Here is a 27564-nt window from a genome sequence, read left to right on the forward strand (position 1 = left end):
TTTCAAGTGGACATAAAAAATAAGATAACGCATATCTCGTTGTTAGAGAAAGCTACAAATCCGTGGTGGTTGTGTGTGGGGGGGCTAAAATCCTGCGGTTTTACAGGCGATTTGGTAACCAAATGTGGTAAAAAAATAAAAATGAAAAAAAGGGCATGAATGGGAAAGGGCATGGGAGGAGTGTGTGTTGCCATTTGTGGTCCCGATCCATCGTCCGAGCCTTTCCTTTCTAAGTAACAAAATCCCCCATTCTTCACGCTCATCCCATTCCGTTAATTAATCTCCTCCTCCTCCTCCTCCACAAATCGCATCTACTTCGATCTCTAACAGCAGCAGCAGCAGCAGCTAGATCCATATATATCTTTGCGCATGGCGGCAGCTGCCATGGCCGGGGGAGGAGGGGGAGGAGGGGGTCTGCAGCAGCAGAAGACGGCGGCGGGCGGGCGGCGCGGGCGGCGAGAGATGCGGCGGATCGAGGACGCGACGAGCCGGCAGGTGACGTTCTCGAAGCGGAGGAGCGGGCTGCTGAAGAAGGCTTTCGAGCTGTCGGTGCTCTGCGACGCCGAGGTGGCCCTCATCGTCTTCTCCCCGCGCGGCCGCCTCTACGAGTTCGCTTCCGCCTCCGGCGAGTACGTCCACATACATATATATATATATATGCTAGTTACTTACTTATTTGGGGATTTCTCTTAATTAGCTTCTTTTTAATACAATATTAATTAATTACATCAATCAGCTGATTATAGCCGGTAGCTAGGCATATCTCAATGTTATTTGCTTAACTTGCTGTTCGATCTACTATACTGTCTGCGCTATACTAATTTTAGTAATTTTATTATCTTTGAGAAAGTATCACTGTTTTCTATATAAAATTTAGTATTTCTTGGTACCTTAGTATGATACTAAAAGATACTAAATTTTACATAGAAAATAGTGGTACCTCATGATACCTACTTGAGGATGGAAAAATGCTTTAATAATTTACATGTTTAATCGTCCGTCCGTACATGGAATGGGTACTGAGATTAACTAGCCAGTACATGCCAGCATGAAATATATCTACTGTTTGTTATTATTTTCATTTTCTCTTGTCATATATAGGAGTACAAGTATATATAGCACAGCAGAATACTCAATGTATATCTCCCCGTCCTTAATTTATCCGTACATGTGTTCATAGCGTACACATGTGTAGAGAATGGCCGGCTGGCTGGATAGAAGTGTTTTCTTGAGGTCTTCTATAGAAAAAAATTAAGGCTAGAACAGTATATAAATATATATATTAAGTTCTTCTAAAAACAGATTACTATTAATTAATGAGGGGCGTAAGAATAATACGTAGGTATTTCTAGTTTGATCTAGGAGAGTGAATATATATAGTACCTATATATGAACGTATATGCAAACTATAAATGAAGTGGAGAAATTACCATCAACTAATTAATCGATCCATTCCTAACTCAATCGTCGATCATTCACTGGCAGCATGCTAATTAATTAGTTAGCTGATCCAGTGAGTTAACTACAAATGTTATGTACTGGAGTATGATCCTGACTTAATTTCACATGAACACAGTAAGTGCTATACCATGATGCACACCAACATATCCATTGGATACATATAGATAGACACGTGACTTACAGTTTGCGCTATGGCTTGGCGTACATATAAACACTGGCCTTTAATAGTGTATATTTTGTGCAGTAGGGAAATTAATGAGTGACCCGCTTCATTATTCCTGCTGTGCGATTTTTGTAGCACTGCATCATCATCACCTTAATTTGCTTCATCTATCCATCCTGCAAAATAAATCTCAACTTTTACACACTTATACTACCATCGGTTCATATATTGATAAATGTTTATTCCTCTATCACCCTTTATCTATCTACCGATCAATACGTACTACTTCTGTGTTGATAAGTGTTTTGGTCTTTTAATTATCCTCCCTAATAAATAGAATTGGTAATTTGGGATTTAAGGAATCTTTTTTTTGGGGGGGGGGGCGGAGGGAGTATATGGTGCGTATTTGTAGACTCTTGGCCGTAACTATAAAATGATACCTAGCTCCCGTATTACTGGCATATTGTTTTAACATCCCCAACAAATGTGCTGTAAATGCAAATATTTTTAGGTATATTGCTTAATTAGCAAATATTAATATTAAGGAACTTTGGTACTTATCAATAAATATGAAATAAAATGAAGGTGAGAGACACCGATAAAAGATGCATCTTTGTTCAGGCGAGACGGTTTTAAATATGGCCCGTGTTAAAAGATAAAAGATGCACCTTAGGCCAATCTTAATGGGAGTTTCATGGGCAATAAATAGGGTGCCATGTAGACATTTTTTATGATGTGGCAAAGTATTAATGAAGAGAGATATAAAATGAGTTTTATGTAGATGAAATCTTCTATGCTCTGTTAACTAGATAACTTGTGTCTTGCATGTAACCTAGAAAACAACAATAGATGAAACTATGCATTGAGAGAGGGGTGTTTTATCCTAATTTCAAATTTTTTAGATGACATGTCACTCTAGTTAATCGTGTCCATGAAATTTTCATTTACATTTTCATAACTAATAAACAATATATTTTATTTAAAAAATCTACATAAAATTACTCTAATAAATTAAATATAATTTTTTAAACGTTTCATAATTAATACTTAATTAAACATATAATAATTATGTTTCTCGTTTTGTGTGCCAAAAATATCTTCGGCCGTTGAACTGAATCGAACACATCCTACGTGGACATGCTGAATTGGGCCCACCCATGCAGTGCTTAGTGGCACAGAAAAATAGTAAATCTTTATATTGTGCAACAAGATTTGATTGATGAAAATAAAAATGTTTATATTTTACAGCATAAAAAGTAAACAACAAACTTTTGATGGCAATAGCATATATGGTACATAAAATACAGTGAAGATGCCTGCTGGAACATGACATGACTATTTTCTTGTTCCTTAGGATCGACTAACTATAGGCAGCTTATACATTTGAGTCTCTGCACGATATTCCTCAGAAATTCACCAGTTAGTCCAGAATACATGTGTAGGATGACATCATTAATTTGTATTATATCCTTAATAGTATGATTTGGTTATACTGAACGCTTCCTCTTTCTTAACCTTTGGCTTAATTTTGTTGGACATGTCTTAAGCTGGCGATTAGTACTTCTCTTTATGTATATTCTCGCATTAATAAGATATATACTTATTAGAATGGACATGGAAGCGTTTTTAGAAGTAGATATGCATGATAGTTCATTTAATTTGTATATAACCAATCCTGGCAATTTTAAATATATCAAACCATGCAAGTAAACTTATTAACAGTTTTTTTCTCGAGAGCTAGAGATCTAAATACCAATCAAGATTGAATTAATATGGCTGAATGCTGACATTATATAGATATAATGAACAACTATGTAAAATACGTACCTAGTGCCTTTTTGATCAAATCTTCAGTAAGATGACTTAGGTTCTTTGTTATTGAGCAAACAACATTATCAATTAAGTTATTTTTAGTGTACTGGTAGTGGTGGTAGTAGTTTAATTTGTTTGCAACTCTGCATCATGTTTGTTTTTTACCCTTTTGTGTCAACATTCAGTATATATCTGGTAAGTTCATAGAGATGTTTTTATGGACTAGATATAGTATTGCACTGAAGTAATATTCCACATATTTTTGGATTAAGTCCTTACTAATTTGCATGATTGCATCGATTTTTGGGAAAAACTAGAGTTCATTTTAATACATTCACATACTAGCATGCATGTTAACATGCAATGCAGATGATAGCTGATCAGTTCAACCAAACAAAACATATGTACACGGACCGAATATTTGCTGAAATTTTGATCCGTAATGAAGCATCCAAAATACAAGGGTAACTTTCATTGACTTATCACTGAATAAACCTTCATCAGGTGTATTTTACTGGTTAGCACGCAGGATTAAGATACAGAACATGAAAAATTAAGCAACATATATGGAAGTCAATAGTTCATCGATTAGCATGGATGTGACCTAATTAAACTCACACCATACCTAAAAAGAAATACACATGACTATTCATATTTTTTTTTCCTCATCCCAGTTGATTATAGCTCCAACATTATGAGTAATCATATCTTACCATTCTTATCAACAATACTACGTACATAATACTAGCTAGTGGCTGAGCCTCTTGTTCTTGTTTGGAGCCACTAGTCGATCATAATGATAACATTTGTGATTTATCGTTTCACCATTTTTATCAACAACAACAATAGATATATAGTATTTTGTGGAGCCTGGGCATAAGCCTAGCTATCACCGTATATATGTTAGATAATTCAATTCAATCATAAACAATAGATTACGAATTGAAACCCTAATCAATACAAGATCACCGATTAATTCAAATGCGGAAAACTAAATAAACCTGTAAGCGACATGAGCGTCCCCGTGGGCTCCTCTTCTTTTATATAGCACCGGTGGGCCTCGGGGACTTTTCCTAATCCGATTCTGACCCGTAACCACCGATCGCAGTTACGACCCATGAGGGTTACGAATTTTAGAGTTAGAGATAGATTACGGATAGGATTACGATGGTTATATCCTTTCCTAAATATCGGCTAACCGATAAATCAACCAACAATATATCCTTTTTTTTCCTTTGGTGGTTGACCAAGTAATTAAGCCTCGGAAGATGCCCGCGGTCGCTCCACCAGTGAATAAAACCTAAAAAGATTTACTAATTGACGAATGAGATTTTTTTATAATCAGATATGTACTCAACTTTCTCCTCCTTGTTTAAGAATCCATTTAAAATTCAGTTATTAATTTACTCTTCCACTGATTAACATTTTTTGTAATTGAACAATTTGAACTAAGGATCTTACATAGTTATGTACAGTACCTGTGAAGGCAAACACGAACAAATATACAACGATATATATCATGTGGTTGCATAAATCATTTCAACATTTTTTTTTCTTAACCGACTTAAATATATAATCAGATCAACTAATTTCCTCTAAATGCTCGGTGCATTATATGCATTATATATGCTGCCCAAGAACATATGAGATCACGCATAGTTGGGATTTTGGTACTAAGCCATTTGCGATGCTTTTCCTAAAAAAAATACATTTGTGATGCATTTTGCAAAATGATCAACATTTGTTTAGAATTACGCTGTTTGCTTACCATCCAATTTGTAGTTAACGTCTTCATCATTCTATTAGAGATGTTGATTCATATTTTCATTTGTTAAGATTAAGAGATTGTGAATGCGTCTATTATCTTACCTTGCATGCATGCGCCCATATATATCATGATATTGTTCACCAAAGCTGACTGATAGTTTTCAATTACATATCAGCTTGCAGAGGACGATCAATCGCTACCTGAACCAAACAAAAAGCACATCTACACCTGAAAAAGAGGATGAATCATGCGTCCAGGTTGAAATTTTGATTTGACCTAGCTATTTAAGTACTAGAAATATCACGTATGCATATTAATTAGGATATACCGCTATGATGAACTTTGATAATCATGAAACGTCAGATTGTTCGATATATTTACAGCCGTAATTAAATGCAATATGCATCCTGGCAGCTAGCACGAAATGCACGCACGACTGATTACGTCAATGGCTTAATGCGTGCACATATATGTGTAATACTAATACATATATAGTCATACACCATGGCATATATCATCACTTCGAATTAATAAGTTGTGTTTGGCTATATATGTATGTTTTATATTTTTCTCACAGAAATGGAGATCAGAGGCAACAACCTTGGGAAAGAAGATAGAAGCAATTGAGGCCTACAAGAGGTGACGACTATACACAGATGATTAATTGTTTGTCTGATTAGATTTTTTTTTATCAAGCTAGCATTCTTGGGAATGCTTATATATATATTTGTGTTTACATGAACACACATGCATGCAGTAAGCTGCTGGGGGAGTGTCTGGGGTCGTGTTCAGTGCAGGAGCTAAAAGAGCTTGAAATGCAGCTCCAGAAGAGCTTGTGCAACATCAGGCAAAGGAAGGTAATATATATGTTGGACACATGCATATTCCCTCCGTCTCAAATTATAAGTATTTCTATTATTCAAAATTTGTCTCACAATATAATTATTTATGCACCAACTCTGATTATTTCAATCATTCCAATAATTTCAGAGCCAATCAGATGTTTAGAAAGGAAATCTAATAAATTAAAAATTCAAGTGACTAAAAGAAAATATTTTTAATATCCCTTAGCATATGCTAAATAGTGTAGAAACACTTATATTTTAGGACGGAAGTAGTATATATTTATATTATGCTTTTGGATTGTGTGTACATTTGATTGAAGTACATGGATCTCTGAGCTATTTTCATTTTGCTATTTGTATATATGAACAATTGAGAGCAGCAAAAGATGCTGATGGATCAGATTTTGGAGTTGAGGGAGAAGGTATGAGTATTCCTGGATTTGTATGTGCCTGTAGCTAAGTATTGAATTATTCTTTTTGGAAGACATAAGTATTGAATTATGAAAAGGAAGGTTTGTTATCTGATTATCTCCGCCTAGCTAGCTAGGTAGCTAGTAGCTAGTAATTGTAATATTAGTAACCGAATACCACCGGCAGTTATAAATCGAAAGGTTAATATATATATATATATATATATATATATATATATATATATATATATACACACGTACTGATAATTAAATATTTGAGTCTCGGAGTTCAAATTAATATTGTCCAAAATTAATTAATGACACTGTAATTATATATGCATAATGCGTATATATAGAAATAATATATGTAAAAGGTCTAGAAATGCCGCACAATACAATGTTTAATTGTTTGGCGATCATATACTTGCATATGCAGGAGGTGAACCTGTTGAAGGAGAATATGGTACTTCGTGACCAGGTAACACATAGATAGATATATTGCTAGCTAGTTTCGAGATTAATTAATTTGATGGTTTTAATTCGTTTTTGAGATTTTGTTAAGTGGATCGATCAGTGATCGAGTGATATGATATATATTATGTTTTATGAAATGGTGTGCGTGTATATATATATATATATATATACACACACACACAATGCAATGCATGGATGGATGGGTCGTTGACGATCGATCGATATATGAATCATGCATGCAGTACTGCAAGGCGGCGGCAACTGCTGGTGATGACGATCGGCATAATATGGACGTGGAGACAGAGCTGATGATCGGACGGCCTGGAACAAGCACCTAGCTACCTCTACCAATTCATCAATCAATCTTCATGTCATATACAGTATATACTTATACTTATATATAGTTAGTTAACGCGTACGTTAATTAATTAGTCCGGGCCGACGATAATAACATATATAATAAAATGCAACAGCTAGCTAGCTCGCTCGCTCTAGTAGTTACTCAAAGTCGCCATGCATGTTTTGAGATCGATCGACTAGCTAGTATTAATTAACATGCGCAGTAGATCGAGATAACTATTCTATGTACTGCATATATGCATGTTGATTAATTGTCGATCGATATATATATATGATCGACCGAAAGACAGAAATGTGTGTGTGTGTACGCTAGTTGTTTTGGTTCTTAATTTGCCTATGCAAATATATTCTTGTGAGTAAACAGACGAATCATTTATGAACCTTGTGAAAAAATAAAGATAGGGAAAATTCATAATCAGCATCAAATCTATATTATTGTACTAAAAGAATGTAATTAATGGCATGGCACTGTCATCCACCAAATATATTATATATTATCTTACCAACTACTTTATGTATATAATTAAATATTTTAAAACAGTCCAGTATATTGGTTCTGTTTATTTCTCTAAATTGCAAGTTCCCAGCATGCGTATAATTCATACTTGTTGAGAGCAAAACACGCGTATTTAGGTGGCTAAAGTAAAGTGAAAAGGCGAAGTAGCAGCAAGCATGCAATATGCGGGGCAGCCCAATATATAGTGTAGTTAGATTTGGGCCAATGAAGGCCCATGCAGGGTCGTGGCCCACGCGTACCCCGTCGACTCCCAGCAGTCGGAGGAGGAGGAAGGAAAATCCCCACATCTCATCTATCTCGTCCCGTCCCAAATTGGAGAGGAGGAAGAAGGGGGGATCGCTACCTCCCCGGCCAATTCCATCTTCAATTCGATTGCTTCATCCTCCGCCCTGCTGCTGCAGGTTCGTTATCATCCTTCTCTCTATCTCTCTCGGATCAAGAGCAAATTCGCTTGGAATGGATCCTCCTCTTCCTTAGCCATAGCCTTAGCCTTTAGAGTTAGAGGGATCTGAATCTCTTCTCCTAACTGTATACTACTCCAGTATATTGCTCCCTCAATTGCACCTCTATTATTATTATTATTGTTTGATGAATACTCCACTCGTAACAATCATCCTGCAGCTAGCTGCGCATACATACCATGGCCTTTGATTTTTCGTCTCTCTAAATCCACCTAACAATTTAATTCAGATATATTATTATGTACGTTAATTGTGTGGATGCATGCAGTCCAGGATATATATATATATATATATATATATATATGAGCTGCTCGGCGGCTGTGGTATTCCGTGAGTAAGATGGGTCAGGAGCTGAGGCGGCTGAGCACAAGCATACCACCCACTCTGCTCCTGCTCCTGCTCCTGCTCCTGGATGAAGGAATAGCAAGCGCTCCCTCCTGCTCTCCCCCGTCGTCTCCTTTTGGGACTGCATCTTCCGCAAGCTCAGATACTCTTTCAGACCTGACTGGGTGTAGTGTAGCTTACCTACACTCCACTCTCCGGCCGGGCCATCAATGATGGAAAAGCCCAAAGTCATCTTCAACAAAGGAAAGAAGAAAGATGAAGTGGATCGCCAGAAGCAGGCTGAGAAGAAGAGACGCCGCCTGGAGAAAGCGCTCGCCAACTCCGCCGCCATCATCTCTCAGCTGGAAAAGAAGAAGCACAAGAAGAAGAAGAAGAAGAAGAAGGAAGAGCAGCAAAGGCTGGATGAGGAAGGTGCCGCCATAGCTGAAGCCGTCGCTCTTCATGTTCTCATCGGTGACGACTCCGATGATGAACCCTGCCGCCATTTCATTAGATGCAACCACTCTGACTCTGCTGGTTTCGATTTCGCTCTCGGTGCGCAAGGTATGGAGTATCCTCCTGATGGCGCCGATCATGTCTTTGCTCCCAAAGGGAAAGGGAGGTGTACTGATTGGGGGATTGGCCAGCCATTGCCATCATCTTGGGGTGAAGTGCAGCTGCAGGCGCCGTGCTACCAGGGAAATACATGCCCAGGCTTCATTGCAGCTCAAGCGGTCTCCTCCTTGCAGATCGGAGGAGACATTATTACCTCTCCTCTCCAAGCCAAGGACTAGGACTAGGAGCGACCGTCGTTTATAGGATGCTTGGTGGCACCAACAGCCTCAACCTTTACAAAGAGATACGCTTCCTTCACGATATTGTATATAAGTGACCAAACTTGTGTTGGCTACTTTGCCTGCGATATATATCTTTCTCATAACCAAAGGAACTGGATATACTGTTTCTCCTGTCTTATTTATACTATCAGTCAAATTGGTATTGTAATGAACATATTTGTTTTGATTCCCTGTTGCTTTTCTTGGAATGCATCCTGTGTCGACTTGATGTTCAGGACTGTGCCCATTTCTTTTGCTTTCTGTCTAGTATATGGTTTGTACCATCTTGATAAAGCGGACCAACTTTTGATTCAGATTGGCACTGTGCGTGCTGACCTGAAGGCCAAGGCCACAGTAGCAGATGTTAACAAGGGAGAAGCTTACAACTGTCTGGTCAGGAAATAAACTCCTTTTGGGCAAGCAAACGAATGGCGAACCCAAGCAACGTCGGCAACAATCAGCCGGTCAAGTCAGCTGAAATCCCATGTTCTATTAAGGTACGCGCAATGCCCAACTCCATAGAGGCAGAGAGCCAGACGGCTAAACAAGAAAAGCTAGCTTGAACTTGCACTGTTAACTAGCAGGAGAGATTAATTTATTGTTGCTAACTACAGTTTGATACCTTTGTAGTAATTGGCTATGTTGAACCTTTTGACTTGCAGGGGTTGCAATCCCAGAAATGGTTGTAACACTAACGATAGATGATGAGGTACTCCATTTTTCCTCCTTTAAAAAACTCAAACACCTGCAGTGCTTGTCATGCATGAGTAAATTACTGACCTCCTAGCTGTACTATGGGGTTCACTGCATTATTACTTTTCCTGTTGCAACAATATTGTTTACTAGCTACTAGTAGTAGCTTTTCCTTGTTGAATAGCGTAAATACCCCCCAAAGTCTGTTTAACTCCAGTGCCTCAGCTACAACTTTAGTGAAGCTAAACAGTATCACCGTGCCTGCTAACACTGCTTAATGACAGTATCAGCATAGGCCATTCCGCCATTGTTCCCTTCAGTATTGTCAAATAATAGAACCCGATAAAAACATAAACATGCTCCTGCTAGCACGTAGTATGTGTTGTCAATCCATTTTGGCCTGCAGACCTTGATCGATGCCCCCTGCATTTCTGCATGCTACCACTCCTCAACTGCAGTGCATATTGTTCCAGAAGATTCTTACAAAAAAAAAAAAAACTGACAGCATTGACATGTTCAATGGCTGGCTAAAATTAATTTTTTGTTTTAATCCAGTTTTTTTTGTGGGCCATCTATACTTTGTCAGTTGTGCCAATCTATCTGTATTATAAGCACTTCATGGTGGAAATGAACTTTTATTAAAGTTGAAAAGTAAATGATTTTAATATGAACTTTTCCCAATTCCTCTCAGCTGCTAATTCCTATCGGCAATGCAAGCTGCCACTGCCAGGGCTTGCAGCAGCGTGCAGTAGTAGTACTGCAGCCAGGTGCACGACCGACGATGACGTATCAATAATGGATCCATCACGCACTGCCCATCTTTTTTGCTTTTCATTGGGCTTCAAATATACTACTGTACTATTGTCCTTCGATTATCCTGGAAATTCAATTCGTTTCAAGGCTTACAACTTCGATATAGGTCATTGCTACATCCAAGATCATTTGAAAAATTCAAAATTTTATTTTTAAAAAAATATATCTCAACTTTGCCATGTATATTTGGTGATATAAACGATTTCAAATGAAAATATTATCAATTATAAAGTTATAGATCTGGTTAAGATCTACAACGGTCATATAGGGCATGTGTCCATCATAGTTCATTTGAAAAATTCAACATTTTACTTTTAAAAATAGATCGGTGGTATAAATGGTCTGAAATAACTATCACCCTACCAGAGATAGTGTTATCTATGCTAAATATTATTTACGACACATCAGAAAAATAATGTGGCATCACATATGATGGGTCATACCATTAAATCTGCCACATATAACGTGTCATTCATGATTGGCCATGGTTATGACACATAAGAGGTGACCTACACTTTATTTATATTAGCGAAGAGGTGATCCGTAAGAGGCTTTACCTGTGATGGGTTAAGCCTTTCGACTTCATCTATAATTGGGCCTTTTATGGCCAATCAAAGGTGGGGCTATCTATAATGAGTCACCGTGGTTTGTCATACTTGAGGGGATATAGTAATGATATCTTTGTTCTTTTTGTTGTTCTTGTCAAAAGTATCATCTATCGCAAGTTAGCATTCGCCTTTTTCTGATTAGTACAAACAAATTACACCAAAACTCTTGGAGCTATTTTACCTATAGACTCATTTTTTTGCTTTTGTTTTTGCTTATAAGCTAAAAGTTAAATTTTTAAACTTAAATTTCTTGTCAACTTTGAGGTTTTTTATCGTAGTATATTTTTTAGTATTTACTTTTAGATCAATATATATATATATATATGCTTTTAGAGCATATATATATAAGTTTTATTTACAAGTAATTCTTTGTTTACTTTTTCTTAAAAAACCAAATGATATTTCCACCACTCTTACCTACGGAACTAAAATAGAGAAGTAGTACCGATAGTCAATCGTCTGACATACCTGCTTGAAATGTGAGGTTATTATCACTGGCCTTATATGTCAATCAGCCTTATGCTTTGGCTGTTTAGAAGCATAAGCGAAAGTGGTTATTAACGATTAAATAATAATTTTATACATAAATCTTTGTTATATGAGTTTTTGTGATAAAACAAATATATGAAAATAAAGCACGACAAAATCCTCCAAAATCAACATCATGTCTAAGTTTAAAATGTATATTTTACCTTCTAAGTATAAGGCAAAAAGATCGAGGGCAAATAGGTGCCCTTCTAATTTTAAGTCGGACGATCTCAATCCAAGTAGTACTACGTTTGAATCCAACGGGTGGACTCTTTACGTTTAATGTTTCGTGACTTTGTCGTCCTATCTAGATTAATTTATCAATTGATCATTTTATATATAGAGAGAGATTTAGGGTAGACTAGAAAATGTTAAGAATAAATGGACGGAGTAGTAGCTAATTAGATAAATAAATAAGAAAAGAAAAGTAGCGAGAGAGAGGGAGGTGCTAACAGTAACAGTAGAAAGAAAAGGTAAATAAATTAAGGGATGGAGATGCACGGAGCAGAATGGGGGCACCGCGTACGTACAATAATGCAACGTAATGGGGGCCTGGCCGGGACCCTAGTAGCTATCTATAATCGTCCAAGGGGACGAGAGGGCCCACATGTCGGCCGGCCAGTGTCATTATCATTACTACCAACCCTGCCCTTCCAATTCAATTCAATTGCAACCAAACAAAACAAAATACTCCACTCCATCAATCAATTGCACCCACTCATTATTCCACATTTTCCATCCCTACTTATTTTCTTTAAAAAATATTTCCCTTGCATCAACGGGACCACCGTGCATCCACCTATCTAGTATCTAGCTACGCATCTTTGATTTTTTGGTTTTTATGAAAAAGGTCTAACTATGTATTTCTAAAGGAAAAAATATTTTATAAATAAAACTTTTATATACGTATTCTTAGTGATCAAAGAGCCAACGGTGGAAAACAAACTTTGATGAAAAAACCTCTAAAATCAGCTCTAACTTTAAGGTTAAAAAAATTCAAATTTTGGTTTTTAAGCATATGCAAAAGCGAAAGGATGATATGCCATATCTCCATCATTCAAATCATGTCTAGCTTGTCAATTATAATTACAAATACTTACTTATCTTAAAATAAGGTTATGTTTATCTTCGCTTGTTTGTTTTAAAATAAGTTTAACTTATATTACATTGAAGTTTGTGAAAGTATGGAACAAATATATTGGAACCGGATGAAATGTGGGTGATAATTGTAATGGAATTTAATCAAGTGGATGAGATTTTAGTCTGGTAGCTTTTACATTGGTACTCCCTCTCATATTTTATATGACATAAGTCATATATTTAATCATGGAGGGAGTACATGTGAAGTGCATAAAAAATATTTTTTTGACGGAGGAAATAATATTTAATTTAAGAACATTACATTAATTCTTACCAGATATATTATTATCACTTCAAATTATCCATCCATTTAGCAGGGCACAACTTGGAGTTGAAATAATGGTTTCTCATTTTGCAATTTTAGACAAGTCATAATGCATGGTCCGCCTTTGACCTCCTAAATTGTCCATGTCGTCCGACCCACAAACAAACCAATTATTAGTCCTCCGACCCGACTGTACGTTCAATTGGTCCTATATAATAAAAACTCTAATTGTATTATACAGGAGCATATATGCATGCCTTCTTGAATTGGCAGCTTAGTTCATTCTTACACCCATTCAATTACGAATTTAGAACACAGTTTAATTAGGTGTTTCTTTTTGTCCATTTTCGCCACATGTACACTTGGGCTAGCTGCTCAAAACAAATTAAGTATGAATTAAGGTTTACCGAAAATAATTTTGTTACATTACTAATTAACGTGTTTTGTTGTACAAGTTGGATCGATGCAGTGCCCATGCATGAGTACATCGAGGTTCGATCGTCGCCTGCATGCAATGGTACCGCGTACGTACTGTTGGTAGCAGCAGCGTACGTCGTCTTTGGGCGGCCGGCGCAAGCGCAACCATTCTGCTCTTTTGTGTGTGTGTATATCGACATCGATATACAGAGGGTATGTTTATAGGAGTTTTTTCTAACTATAACTTTTTTTTAAAAGATGCTTCCGTCAGAAGTTGTTCTAAACAGTATACAGTTTCTGAGAATCTCTAAAAAATAAACTAAGAATTCAGAAATTGGAAAAGTTAGGTGAGATGCTTTTTCAGATTATTAAAAGTTATTTCTCAAAGATCTAAAACTCCCGGATAGACCAGCCTAATAGGTAGGCAAGCCAGCTCCTACATGCACGTATGCGATGCACGCATGCATCGATCCATCCATTTTCCATGCTCTCTCTCTCTCTCTCAAGCTCGTGTTCTCATGGACCATATATCCATATATGCATGTTTAAATCTCGGCCGGTTTGTATGTATGTTTGCATGCATCGATATGATATGATGTATGTCGCCATTAATATTTTGGCAATTTGTGCGTGACCCCGGCCCAACATGTGTATGTATATATATTCATTTAATCACTACACATTAATTATTCATTTCTTCGATGCATGCGTCCCTCGTTTGCACTTATTGCCACTCTCCTCTCTCCATCTCTCTCTATATATATGCAGTGGTCGTTCATCTGAGATGGATAGGACAGGAACACGTATACTTAATTACCGATTAATCTTTATATAACTATTTAAGAAGCGAGTAGGATAACATACCATAAGCCCGACCATAAATTGAGATGGGGTAAATTAAGCAAGAAGAGAGAAGTTTTCTTGACTTAGAAATATGATCCTGAAAGGCCGTGTCCCAAATATATAATAGATATAATACTAGCTTAATCTAATGTAGTACCACAGTTGTATTCTTCCCATCTTATTTTTTTTCTCATTTTTGCTCCCATTTTTACGCGCACGTTTTTCTAATTATACATAATTTTGCAAAAAGTTTCTATACAGGAATCTATTATTGTATCTTTGTAAAGTGAACTTTTAACTTTATAGTCGTTAATTATATCGTTTATACTATTAAATAGATATCATAAAAACAAATAATATTTTATATCTTATGGTAAAAATATTTTTTCCATGTGCGTGAAATGGAGAGGCAATTGCTCAGGCAGAAGAGCCAAAAATGGAGGAGGATGTGTGCTTCTCTTCAATAATTCTTTCCCACTGTCACAGGGGCGGAGAGGTGACTCAGGAAAGGAAAGAGGGAGAAAGAAAAAGAAAAGAGAGCAGGACGAACTGACTCATTAGAGAAGAGAGAGAGTGATCACGCTCCTCTCGTGTCCTCACATTTTTTTTAGAAAAGGTTATTTTACTCGGCCTCTATATCCACTCGGATATATGTAGTATTTTTTTATTTCAGAAACTCTGTGAACTTAGCTCAAATAGGGGATCTAGCCCCTCAAATACCCAATCTAAAATTCATGCTTCTATGGAAATTTGAACCCAGGACCTTGGGTGCTACTCAGGTCATTGTAACCACTAGGCTACATGCACTTTCCTCGTGTCCTCACATGTCTAACATTGGGACCCACACTCGTCCTCTTGCTGACGTCATGGACCTTCCCTACTTCCTCCCACTCTTAGGCCATTCACGGTGCACCACATTGTGAAGTGGCTCAAACTGTCCGCACCATCGTTAACTGTGCCCTCTGTAACTGTATCGCGTCCGACAGAGGGCACGTGTTCCTAATCAGATTGAGACGGCTGCAGTCCCCCAACGGTGACGAAGAGAAGAGAGAAGGGAGCATACTAGGGCTTGATCTAGTGCTGCTTATCATCGCTCCTGCGTTGCCTGGCCTCCCTCTGGCACCGCTCGCTCGCTCTGGCACCACCCACCCTTGATCCGCTGCTGCCCACTCGCTCCAGTGTCGTCCGGCCTCCCTCCGTCACCGTCGCCTGATCGCGCTCCACCATTGCTCGCCAAGAGGGTAGAACGAGCTCTCCTATGGTTGCTCTTTTATATTTGGCATGTGGGCCATGTTAATTCATTTATGATTTAAGGGACTTCAGTGCATATTTAACAATATGGTAGGACTTTATGGGCTGGAATACAAAGAGGAAAGGATTGGCTTACATATTTTAGGTGGGATCCATTTCAAGCCACATGCATTGAGGGATGAAAGGTCCTCGTTACCTTTTGGCTAGGTGGCATGTTGAAGCTCCTCATCTAAATGGTCTACGTCGTGAATGGTCTTACCCCCAACTTTTAATACAATAGTCAACAATTATCTATAAATTTATACGAGTTAACTAGTATTTATGAATTAAAAAATTAAATAAAATAGTCACACATAAAGCATTATTCATATTTTATTCATGTCTTATCATATAATAGTAATAAAAACATTAATCATACAACTTTTTTAAATAAAACAAACAATTAAACATTGAACATAAACAATATAAAAATACATTCTTTCTAGGACAGGGAGTACGTAGTAACAGATTAATTATAAAATTAGCTCATTTTTCCTTATATCTTTCTTCTCTTAGTAATATGTAATGCATTTATCTTCAAACACGTTTAAAACTTGCTTTTGGATAAGAATTATCATTTTTTAAATTTTCTTTGTCCCGTCTCAATCCTAAATGCAAATATTTTCTAGAATAAAATGCTTGCATTTTGATATAAAACACACGCTTAAAAATATAAAGGAAATGAAAAACCATACCTCAATGATATTGAGCCTGCACTGGGTCGTCCAGTGATGAAAATCTATACGTTTCATGCGGCTGAGAACTTCTCCCTGAACACAGAAGACAGAGAGATTTAGAGTAGAGAATAATTAACAAGTTATTAACTACAAAATTGAAATAAACAAATATATTTTTTCGAGCAATTTCAACCTGACCTGGTGCTTCAATTATATGCCTTTGCAGCAGATTATAACGCTGTGCTGACCTCTCCTGAACGTACCTGTGCTGTGGCACAAATCCCTTAATCACATTGCATCGAGATGTGCATGTCAATTAACATTATGATATGTGTAGATTGATACGGAGTGCTGAATTAATTAATTTTAATTTATATAATATTTAACAGACTTGGACTGTGTGATTACAGACAGACAGCATCAGCATGGCCCATCACCTGACCCTTATTTTTTTTATAGCTCTACACATGCTCGCACGTATACTAGTAATATTAATATTGCTCACAAGATTTTAGCTACTCCGATCACTCACAAGTTCCCAAAAAGGAATCGTCCCACTAAAATACACTGTACTGCAGCTGACTGTTCTATTAATTAAATTACTAGTAACAAATCCTGCAGCTCACAACTACCAGCACTCATATTTTGGTAAATGTTGTATAAATACCTCCTGTATAATTCGTAATTTTGCATGCTAGGCCTCCTTCGATCCGAAGAAAACCCACTTAGATTATAATTCTATACAATTGTTTTTCTCTGCATGACAAGGAAGGGATCTAATTGAATCCTATGAAATCTATATAAAATGTTTCTCTCCATTTAGATTTTGGGAGAAATTAACGTGAGGTCCAACCTCATGAGAAATTTCCTCTCTCCTTAAATTCATGTGCTGTGGTATAATCAAACAATCATTCATGTATTTTCAAATATTTTATGATCTCCACTTTACACTTCTATTTTTTTGTTAAAATCTGGTGTTCTTTTTATTTTTCTATTTTCTCAATCATACTATTCAAAAGAGCTCTTAAGTTGTAAACTGCACAATGATTGCACTCCACATGGAGAAAACAATGCCTCCACCGTACAGGTGCGCCTTGGGGGATTGCTCCTTTTTTTTTTACCATTTCAAAATTTAATGTTTCAAAACATAAATATTTTTGCTGCACTATTTTATAGGGTGCCAAGGCAACATCGTTACTTCTATACTGCTTAAAAATGCAACCACCGTCCAACGAAAAAAAAATGGTCTCCCTTTTTCCGTTATAAAGCAGTATATGTCGTCCCTAATTGTATGGATATGTTCCAATTTACCGATATATTTCTATCTATCTATAAGCGGGTTTTACTTATCTTTTTGGCTACCAAAACCATGGGCCAATGGTGAGACGATTATCGTCAATAATCATGATAATTGCGGACAAACCACACAAATTTAAATTCAGAAAAATTGAATCATATCGCTGAGTTTTGGTTGGTCAAATCGTGTGATATTGTACTATTAGCACAACTTCTTTGGCAATTGCGATAATCGTTATCTGCGATGATAATTGTGTTGATTTTCGCAATATTGATAATCGTGATTTTTGTGAAAACACACAATAACTAGTTGCTAGCATATGTTGAACAATACAGCATTTCTACTATTTGATATTTGATATGTATTAAATACATGTACGAATTTTAAATATCAATTGTATTGGAGATTGATTGCTTAATTATAAGAGCAATTTAGCATCCTTGAGAAGGTATTAGGATATACCACTATTTTTTATGTAAAATTTGGTATCTCTGGATACCTTATATATGCCAAAATTTACATAGAAAATAGTTGTACCTCCTTCGAAAAAAATGTTTTAATTATAAAGTGTTAGTTATAATTATTTTAAACTTTTAGAAAATGTCATGCCAAAATGTTATATTTACCGACTAATATGTCATTCATGCATCAAATATAGCACAGTAGCTATTTCTTATTTTTCTATAACTTTTTTAACATTTTTATTTATGTTCCCTCGGACTTAACCGGGCACGATTTTCTATCAAAATCTCACAATAATCGTTGGTTTTTATGGTTTTCTATTTATATTTTTCTTGGACTTCACTGGCACAATTTTTTTAAAAAACTCTTTACCGTTGTTTTGACGGTTTGTATGATTATAACCAGGCTAGCAGCGGCTGTAACGGCCAAATGCCCATTCCGATACCGGTCCGTGAGCTCATCCGTCCTCTCTTCTCTTCTTCTGCATATTTTCATTCACGTAGGAGGATTTTCAGAGTGACGTGTCTGACTTTACTGACATCGTTACCACAGTCTCCACACGTGCCTACTGTAGGAGTAGTATACAATAAAAAGTACTCCCTTAATTATTTCTACTTACATATTATACTAAAATATAACTACTTTTAAGTATCAGTATTTTTTTCTCATTAACCACTTCTTATTTATCTTCATGTATCCTCTTGCGTTCATTCAGTTCTAGTGCACTAAACAACATTATAGTGTTTTTTTATCAATCTTAATCTCAGCTAAACAAGGGATGATCGTTTTGTTTGTTCAGAGAAAAAGTCATATATATATATATATATATATATATATATATATATATATATATATATATATATATATATATGTAAATATAAAATAATTTATAAATAAAATTTTTATACCGTGTTTTTAGCAATCTAAAAGTAATGATGAAAAATTAAGTATGCTAAAATAACCCAAAATCCTCTCTTAATCTAAGCCTAAAAATTTAAATTTTTGTTATATAAGCATAAACCAAATAAAAAGGTAATACTGTGAATGCTTATGCTTTGAGACGTGGACACGTCGTTATATTTTGAGATGGGGTAGCAGTAGTACTAGATGGCGATCATCTAATTTGTTTATCCTGCGAAAAATGACTGAAACTTCATTGATGCCCTTCTGAATCTTGTCTTGCAAACTTACACGGACCTTTATTCCTCCTTCTGTCTAGAAGAGTACTATTAAGTTGTAATTCATTTTTGTCAATGAAAGCCCACTTTGAATCTTATGTTTAAGGATATTTGAATCAATGCAGTTGAAACAATTTCCGTAGATCATTAATTATGATGATGTTTACGCCGAAACAGTGAAACCCAGCTGATAGTTAGGGTCATCCTTAGGGTAGTAAAAAAAACTAAACAACATATTTATAAATGAAAAATAATTTACGAATAAAATTTTTATATATGTGTTCATAAGTCAAAGCTGAAAAATAAACTTCGGTGAAACTAAATTTAAAATTGAAAATTGAAAATTAGATTTATAAGCATAACCCAAAGAAAAAGATACGCTGATCGTCAATTATTATGATAATGAACAAACATAACATGATAATAATTGTATCACGAGGACCACATAGGCATAGGCAGACAGTCAAAGACGACGACTAGTAGAGATTTTCTCTACATAAAAAAAAGGAGAAACTGAAAGGTGTGTAAATGGCTAAGGCAAAAACATGCATCTACCGACACATCTTGAGCAATTTGACTATTGGATGGCCTCACAGACACTCACAGCTAGGTGCTAACGTATTTGCAAACAAAAATTTTTATAAATATAAATTTTATATGCGTATTTTTAGCGATCTAGAAGTTAATACTAGAAAATAAATTTCGGTAAAATGTCTCTAAAATTAACTCTAAATCTAATGCTAAGAAATTTAAATTTTGGCATATAAATATAAGTAAAAATGGAAAGATTTGGGACTAGTAGTAGTTGGGCAAAATACTCCACATAAATATAGAGTGAGCGATGAGATGTGAACAGAATCCATATTGGAGCTGAACAATAAATAACCTCTTGTAGATGATCATCATATTCATATATAAACGATAAGGAGCAGTGGTAGTAGAAGTGTAGTACTAATACTAATTAACATGTAAGGAATGGATAGCTAACCAAGACCAACCGAAGAAAGAAAGAAACAAAAGGAGGAAGAAGATGATGTTTGTGATTGAGCCGAGACGATCGATCGAGAGAGAGAGAGCTAAGCAGCAGCAGCAGCTTAATTGCATGGCTAATACATTATAAACTATATAATGATGATGACGATGATGATGGTAGGAAGAGCAATTAACGGTCGTCCTCCACTTGGTCGTCCTCCTCCTCCTCCTCGTCCTGATCGGTGGTCGCTCTCCCTCCTGCCCTCTCCTCGCCGTCGCCATCATCGCGTGCCTCTTCCTCCTTCCCCGCTTCCTTCCCACCACCCTCGCACGCCTCGTTCTGTTCCCCGTCGAACGGGAACCCCGGCGGCGCGCACCGCACGTCGGGGTACTTCACCACCGCGTCGAGCAGCTCCGAGCTGGCCTTGGCGTCCTCGCCCGCGCCGGCATTATTGCCGCCCCCGCCGCCGGACCGGGAGTAGAGGCGGTCGAGCTCGTCGAAGTAGGGGCACGTCTTGGCGTGCGCAGGCCGCTTCTTGCCGCTCTCCTTCGCCTTGCGGAAGTACTTGTTGATGTTCTCCCACTTCTCCTTGCACCGCTTCGAGCTTCGCCGGTAGCCCGCCGCCGTCATGCGCGCGCTCACCTCCTCCCAAAGCGGGCCCTTCAGCCCTGGCTCCTGGAACCTATCCTCCAGCCCCGTGCGCACCCGGATCAGCGCCTCCACCTCGTGCTTCGGCCACCTCGACGAGCTCAGGTGCAGCGCGCCCCGCTCCGCGGCCTCCACGTCGTACGCCACCAGCTCCTTGCCCGCGCCGTCCTGGCTCATGTCGTCGACGGGAGGAACGGGGTTGGCGGCGGGGGGCGGGAGCGTGATGGTCTCGCCGGAGATCTTCTCGAGGTAGGCGATGATGGCGGACTCGCGCGCGGCTGCGCTGGCGCGGTCCTGCGCGCGCGCGGCGGCCTCACGCGCGAACTTGTCGGCCTCCTGGCGGCGCCACGCCTCGTCGCGGGCGGCGCGCTCCCGCTCCCGGCGCTCCATGGTGTCGAGGAACTGGCGGTGGAGGCTCTCCTGGTGCTCCATCAGCCGCTGCACCAGCCGCTCGAAGAAGGAGGCCGACGCGCTCAGCTGCTCCTGCCGCCGCCGCTTGCGCTTGCGCCGCGCCGTCGCGTCCGCCCCCGACGGCTGCGGCTGCACCACGGCGGGCGCGTCCTCCTCGGCCGACGTCTCCGACGTGTTCAGCTGCGGCGGGTCGGCGGCCCCCGCGTCAGGGAGGTCGGCCATGGGCGGCGCGAGCATGGCATTGTCGTCTCCGGTGAGCCCGGAGCCAGATCCAGTTTGGGCGCCGCCGCTCCCAGGCTTGTAGATGGCCTCCAGCTCGCTGAAGAGCTTGTAGTTGACGGCGCCGGCGGATGCGGATGCGGCCGCAGCATTGTCGTCGCCCTTAGTCTTGAAGTAATTCGCGGGAGGCGGCGGCGCAGGCGACTCCGGCGTGGCCGCCTTGTCCTTGCTCGCCGCCCTCTTGCTGCTGCTGGCGCCGTGTATGTAGTCGATGTCCAGTGGCCGCCTGCACGCACAGCAAATCCAATCCAACAAAACAAAACAAAACGTCACCACCAACCAAATCTGTCTTAATATAGACAGGAATAAATTGATTTGCAAGAACAGAATCGCTGCGAAAAGAAGAATTAAGAACAAAATCGCGGGGAGGAGGAAGAAGAAATTAAGGGCAAGGTGGCGAAGGAAAGGAGGTTGCTTTTCTTTTCTTTTGGCAGGGTGAGTGAGGTAATCATCAAGCGGAAAAAGGTGGTAGCTTTGGTTTGGTGTGAATCTGTGTGTGTGTGTGTGTGATGGAGAAGAAGAGGAGAGGAGAGGAGAGGAGGAGGAGGCGACATCTCTCCATCAGCATCAGCCTTCAGCCATGCTGATGCCGCCTTTCTCAATCATGCCACTATTATTGCTCGTCCTCTTCTCTGCTCCCCTCTCGCGAGCATCCAAAGCAAACCATACCAAAAAGATCTCCTCCTTTTCCATTCGGAGCTCAGCTCCCCCATGGCGCCATGGATGGCTGGATTACGACTACTCACGCCAATTTCTCAACCCAATTGCGTACCAGGTCGGTTCTTTGATGGACGCCTCCTCGTCGCCGGGCCACCGCCGGAGCCGGCTCTCGGTGGCCGCTTCGTCGTCGCCCCCGCCCCCGCCGCCGCCTCCTCCGTGAAGCATCATGCCGCTGCCGGCGCCGCCCTCCGTGCCGCCGGTGGCGCCGCTGCCGCCGCCGCCGTCGACCCCCAGCTTGAAGCTCATGGCGGCGGCCAGGAACGGCGGGACGCCAGGAGGGGCGGCGGCGCCGGAGGCCGCGCTCCCGGCGCCGGCCCCGGAGCTCTCGGGGACGGCCGCCTCGACGTCGAGCCCGAGATGGTGGTGCGGGGCCCACCTGGCCGGCGGCGGCGGCTGGTGCTTGTGGTGGTGCTGCTCGTGGAAGAGCTGGAGGTGGTGGTGGTGGCCGGCGGCGGCGGCCTGGTGGAGCAGCTGCTGCGTGAAGGGTATGCCCCCAGCGGGCCCGGCACCGGCGAAGTGCGCGAAGTGCGGCGGCATCTGAGGCGGCGGGTGGTGGTGGTGGTGCGGCAGGGCGTGGTGGTGCAGCGGCTGGTACCGGAAGGGCGCGGCGAGGTCCTGTCCCCCGGGCGCGGGCGGCTGAGCAGGCTGCGGCGGCGCGGAGATGGCAAAGGCGCCGGGGTCCAGCATGTACTGCTGGAACTCGGAGACGCCGCCGTAGCCGGACTGCATGGCGGCGAGGGGCTGGCTGGCTCTACTCTAGTGTTACTATGAAGGAGACTTTCTTGGTGAAAATTACATGTCGGGGGCGTGGGGTAATTAAGCTAGTAGTGTATAGCAAGGCTCCATTCCATTGAGCTGACGGATGAGGGGGGCGGGGGGAGAAAATGCAGGGGTGGAAGCAGACGAAGGAAGGGGATGAACACTGCGCTGCGCTCTGCGACTGCAATGGGGGAAGGGAGGAAGAAGGCAAGAAGGTTTGGGTTTCCATTTTGCAAGGTTGTGCGGTGCTCAGCTTTATCTGCTGCCCATTTTCGAAAGGGGTCCCTGATGATATCCATATTTGTATAGGGTATTCTTTATGCTTCTCCTTCTGCTCCTTGTCCCGGCTTCAATGGACTCTTGCTCTTTCGGGACTTTTGCTTTTACACTCCTGTCCGGGTTTTAGGGCGACTCTTTTTCACCCACCTCTGGGTTAGTTCCTATCCCAAAATAATATTATCTCCGAGAAATGTTTTTATTATCTATGTTAATAAATTTAGACGTAGCTGGATCGAGTACTATCTTTTTACTCTTTTTTTTTTATCTCAAAACGAGTTTATCTTTGATCTACTAACATATTGTATATACGTTGCAACATGATTTTAGTTAAAGGAAATAATCATTATCCCAGTATTACTATATTTTTTAATATTATATATTAATTGATGTATATATTGTCTTAAAATATTATTATTTTCTTTGTACATAAAGCGGAGAATTGGTGATGGATAGTACACATATGGATCTTTGTCACATTATACGTGAGAGTAGTTGTTGGTAAGGTGGTGTCAAATTCTCTACCATCGGTACTTCTTTTTAAAGTAATGGAGAGAATAAATAACTATAAACTACAAAAAATTGAAGATATTCACGTATTGTCACGTAAAATTATTTGGGATGAAGGAAATATATATCACTTTATCTTTTATTTTTTAAATATGCTACTCCAACAATTATTCTCTCCGTTATAATATATAAGCACATTTACTATTTACATTATGCACCAAAATATAAAATATATGATCATACGTACATGGTTACATATCCCACTCTCTACACTTTGTTTATTTTTTCAGTTTACCCCTAATTACCCTAACCATGTGCCTAGTATTCTTTGTTGAGGAGTAATTGTAGGTATTTTCTATGATCTTAATCTGATGGCCAACTTGTAAATGTTTGTTTTGTTAGAAAATGTCATCTTATCCATTATCTAAACTTTTTTTATTTTGTCCAGACCGAAGATTGCTAATGTCACTACCATTCCAAATCAAGGTGGTTATGTTCAAACAGATATGCAAAAATGCAATTGCACAACATTTGCTTCGGCTTATTTGCATTTGGTTTTTTTATAACCCGAAGATGTTTGCAATATTTACGGTCTGTTTAGATACATTTAGAATAGCAAATGGCAAATGACAAAAGTTTTGGTGGTAAAAGTTTTGGCATTGTATTTTTGCAAGTTGGTGTTTAGAGGCATACAAAAGTTGCTATTTTTTTGGCAAAAGTGAGAAGTGGTCCGCGTCCCTATGCACTTTTTGGTGAAATTTACTACTTTAGACTATCAAATGTCAAATGAAAAGTTGTCATTTTCTTACCCTAGTGTTTAGATTCATTTTATAAAAAGTACTTCAAAATAGCAAAACTTTTATCATTTTGAAGGATTTAAACAGGGCCGAAGAAAGGGAGTGAAGTGAAAAGGACCTGACAAAAAAAGGAAAAAGGGAAAGAAAGTAAAGGAGAAAAAAAAAAGGTTTTAGTACAGGCTACAGAATTCAGGTGACGTCATCCTGGGGGCACGGCACCGGCACTACACACGTGCCATGCACGTGTGAAGAGAAGACAAGGACGATTTCGTAATGCTAATGCATGCCTAGGGGATTGCAGTTTATTAAATCTGATTACTTCAGTTCCTTAGAAATTGATGATCCATGTCTGCTACATATATGCATCATCTCAGTAATTAAACCATAATTCTGCATAACAGTTTGGAGAGTATAAGAATTTGGCACACTAGGGGGCAATACAAATCCGACGAGAAACGGTAACCAAATCTGATACCCATCCGTCCCTAAATAAGCCAAATTTATCATCTATAAAAGCAAAAACATTAATCATGAAAATTTTTGATTAAGAGGAGAGTCAAACATTATAGGTAAAAAAATAAAAGATTGATTTACTAGAACGGAGGGAGTATCCCAAAAAAATGTGGTATATTTGTTACATTAGTTATTGTTGGGCAATTTGATTATGATAGAGTAGTACCGTCTCCGTCGTCAGATACAAGGAATTCTTGCCGTAAAAGTTTATAATTTACAGAAATCCCCTATTTAAATGAAGTGACATAATTTACTCGTAATTATATCTAATCATTTGAACTATGTTTCCGGTAGTCCTGCACCCTATCTTTTTATGTTTATGCTTCTGCTTATAAGAAAAATTTTGAATTTTTAATCTTACATTTTAAGTTGATTTTAGAGTTTTTCATTAAAGTTTATTTTCTAGCTTTGAATTTTAGTTCGCTAAAAATACGTATAAAATTTTTTTATATATTTTATCTATAGTATACTGTTTGGTTTTTTCGTGAAAAAGACAAACAATCCCCATTGATTTGGTGATTTAGGCGCAAGGACCACAAATTTTGTAGTAATATTTTGACTCTTGCTTCTATTAAAGCAAACATGAGGGTCTCATTTATCTGCAGAGATTTTTTTAAATACTGACTTCTCAGGTAAAGTTTAACGGTGATGGAAGAAGAAAAGAAGATCATGGAAAATGATTGTCTTAATCATGATTGAGTAGCTAAGTATTAGCTATTACAATTTTAAAAAATAGATTGATATAACTTTTAGAGCAATTTTAAGATTAAAAAAGTAAAGGAACGCACTATTACCGCGGATTCTACTACTCACAGACACATCTTATAGTGTTAAGTGTATAACCGGGTGTAATTTTGTCAGCAAGCTAAAAGCCTATAGACGATTATTAACTATTCTCTATCGTTACATAAATAAATATAACGATAGAAAGGGTAGAGAAAGAGAGAAAATTAAAAGAAAAGTCATTCTTATTTTATGGTAGTGGTTTATAATCGACTCTTATTATTTAGTTAAGAAATATTTGTCGCACGGGATGGATTAAAAAGGAGGGTAATAAGTTTTTATTGTATTAACATAAAAACAATACATGACTTATATACATGCTCTCGTAAGATATGCTCTTGTTGTTAATATGGATTTAAAAAGTCTATCTGAAGATCTACTGTTAAATATGCCTTAATGTGTGAGCTAGTATAATGTTTTGTCCTATATGTGGTTTGAATAATATTTTAGGTAATGAATCAATCTTATGTATGCAGTATTCGGTATGAGTATTTGGTTGGTATATATGTATTTTGAGTCAAATAATGATGGACTTGGTGGCTGCCGAAGGTACTATCGTTGACGATGACTACAGCAGTAATCGAGGCTTCGATATAGAAGTTCTTTCTCAATTTGCAAATAAGATATAGGATTTTCTTAACTAAAATATGATAAATTATTTTGGGACGCAGCAATCACGATTGGAGTAATAATCAGGGATAACTATAGAGTGTGTATACTATTAAATAAATTTAATTTTACTTTAAATTTTAATTTTAATTTTACAATATTTAATCTCATTATTTATACTATTAAATAATAATTATAGAAAACAAAATATTCTTTATCTTTTTATCACCCAAGAAACATTTATGGATGTTGGGCAACCATATGTACGTATGTAGAGTGAGTGCGTATAGGTGGTGATTGGGTGAAGCAGTTGACCACCGTACGCACGCAGTGGAGTACACGGTGTGGTATGCCATCGTACTGCGTTACGTGGGTCACATCGACACGACACCTGCCGCCCCGATGGATTCCATCTGCTGCCGACGCCAAGCTTCATCGACTTGGTTTTTTTCTCCTCCTTTTTATTATATTATTAGGGTTTTTTTCTCCTCCTTTTTATTATATTATTAGTTCTTTTCCATAAATACAAGTTCGAGTAAACATCGTATCTTATCTTATGAAAGAGTAATATGCACAATCCATCACTTAGTGTTATCTATATTCTCTTATTCTCAAAAATGTATTTTTTAGCATGGCCCCTTGAA

The 27564-nt window shown here is 38.7% G+C and overlaps 2 protein-coding genes and 1 pseudogene across 2 annotated transcripts; 2 read left to right on the forward strand and 1 right to left on the reverse strand.

Annotated features, from left to right (window-relative positions):
- The first annotated feature begins 169 nt into the window (after positions 1 to 169).
- On the forward strand, positions 170 to 7706 carry LOC102721428 (MADS-box transcription factor 50-like). Its single transcript, XM_040520997.1, has 7 exons — positions 170 to 629; positions 5380 to 5461; positions 5782 to 5843; positions 5962 to 6061; positions 6430 to 6471; positions 6896 to 6937; positions 7176 to 7706. The coding sequence occupies exons 1-7, from the start codon at positions 370 to 372 to the stop codon at positions 7269 to 7271; spliced, it is 684 nt and encodes a 227-aa protein (XP_040376931.1). The 5' UTR covers positions 170 to 369; the 3' UTR covers positions 7272 to 7706.
- Positions 7707 to 8074: 368 nt separating this feature from the next.
- On the forward strand, positions 8075 to 9621 carry LOC102700770 (annotated as a pseudogene).
- An 11093-nt stretch (positions 9622 to 20714) lies between these two features.
- LOC102721711 (trihelix transcription factor GTL1-like) lies at positions 20715 to 23848 on the reverse strand. The gene is made up of 2 exons (XM_040521177.1): positions 22726 to 23848; positions 20715 to 22179 (listed from the first exon to the last, which is right to left on the reverse strand). Exons 1-2 carry the CDS (start codon positions 23400 to 23402, stop codon positions 20805 to 20807), a joined length of 2052 nt encoding a protein of 683 aa, XP_040377111.1. The 5' UTR covers positions 23403 to 23848; the 3' UTR covers positions 20715 to 20804.
- Between the last annotated feature and the right edge of the window lie 3716 nt (positions 23849 to 27564).

Source organism: Oryza brachyantha, chromosome 2 (genome assembly GCF_000231095.2).
Source record: "Oryza brachyantha chromosome 2, ObraRS2, whole genome shotgun sequence".
Lineage (NCBI taxonomy): Eukaryota > Viridiplantae > Streptophyta > Magnoliopsida > Poales > Poaceae > Oryza > Oryza brachyantha.

Coding starts and splice junctions, on each gene's coding strand:
- LOC102721428 (XM_040520997.1), top strand. CDS start 370: ATGGCGGCAGCTGCCATGGCCGGGGGAGGAGGGGGAGGAGGGGGTCTG. Junction 5,462..5,781: donor AGGATGAATCATGCGTCCAG/GTTGAAATTTTG, acceptor TTTTTCTCACAG/AAATGGAGATCAGAGGCAAC. Junction 6,472..6,895: donor TTTTGGAGTTGAGGGAGAAG/GTATGAGTATTC, acceptor TTGCATATGCAG/GAGGTGAACCTGTTGAAGGA.
- LOC102721711 (XM_040521177.1), bottom strand. CDS start 23,402: ATGCAGTCCGGCTACGGCGGCGTCTCCGAGTTCCAGCAGTACATGCTG. Junction 22,180..22,725: donor TCCATCAAAGAACCGACCTG/GTACGCAATTGG, acceptor CTGTGCGTGCAG/GCGGCCACTGGACATCGACT.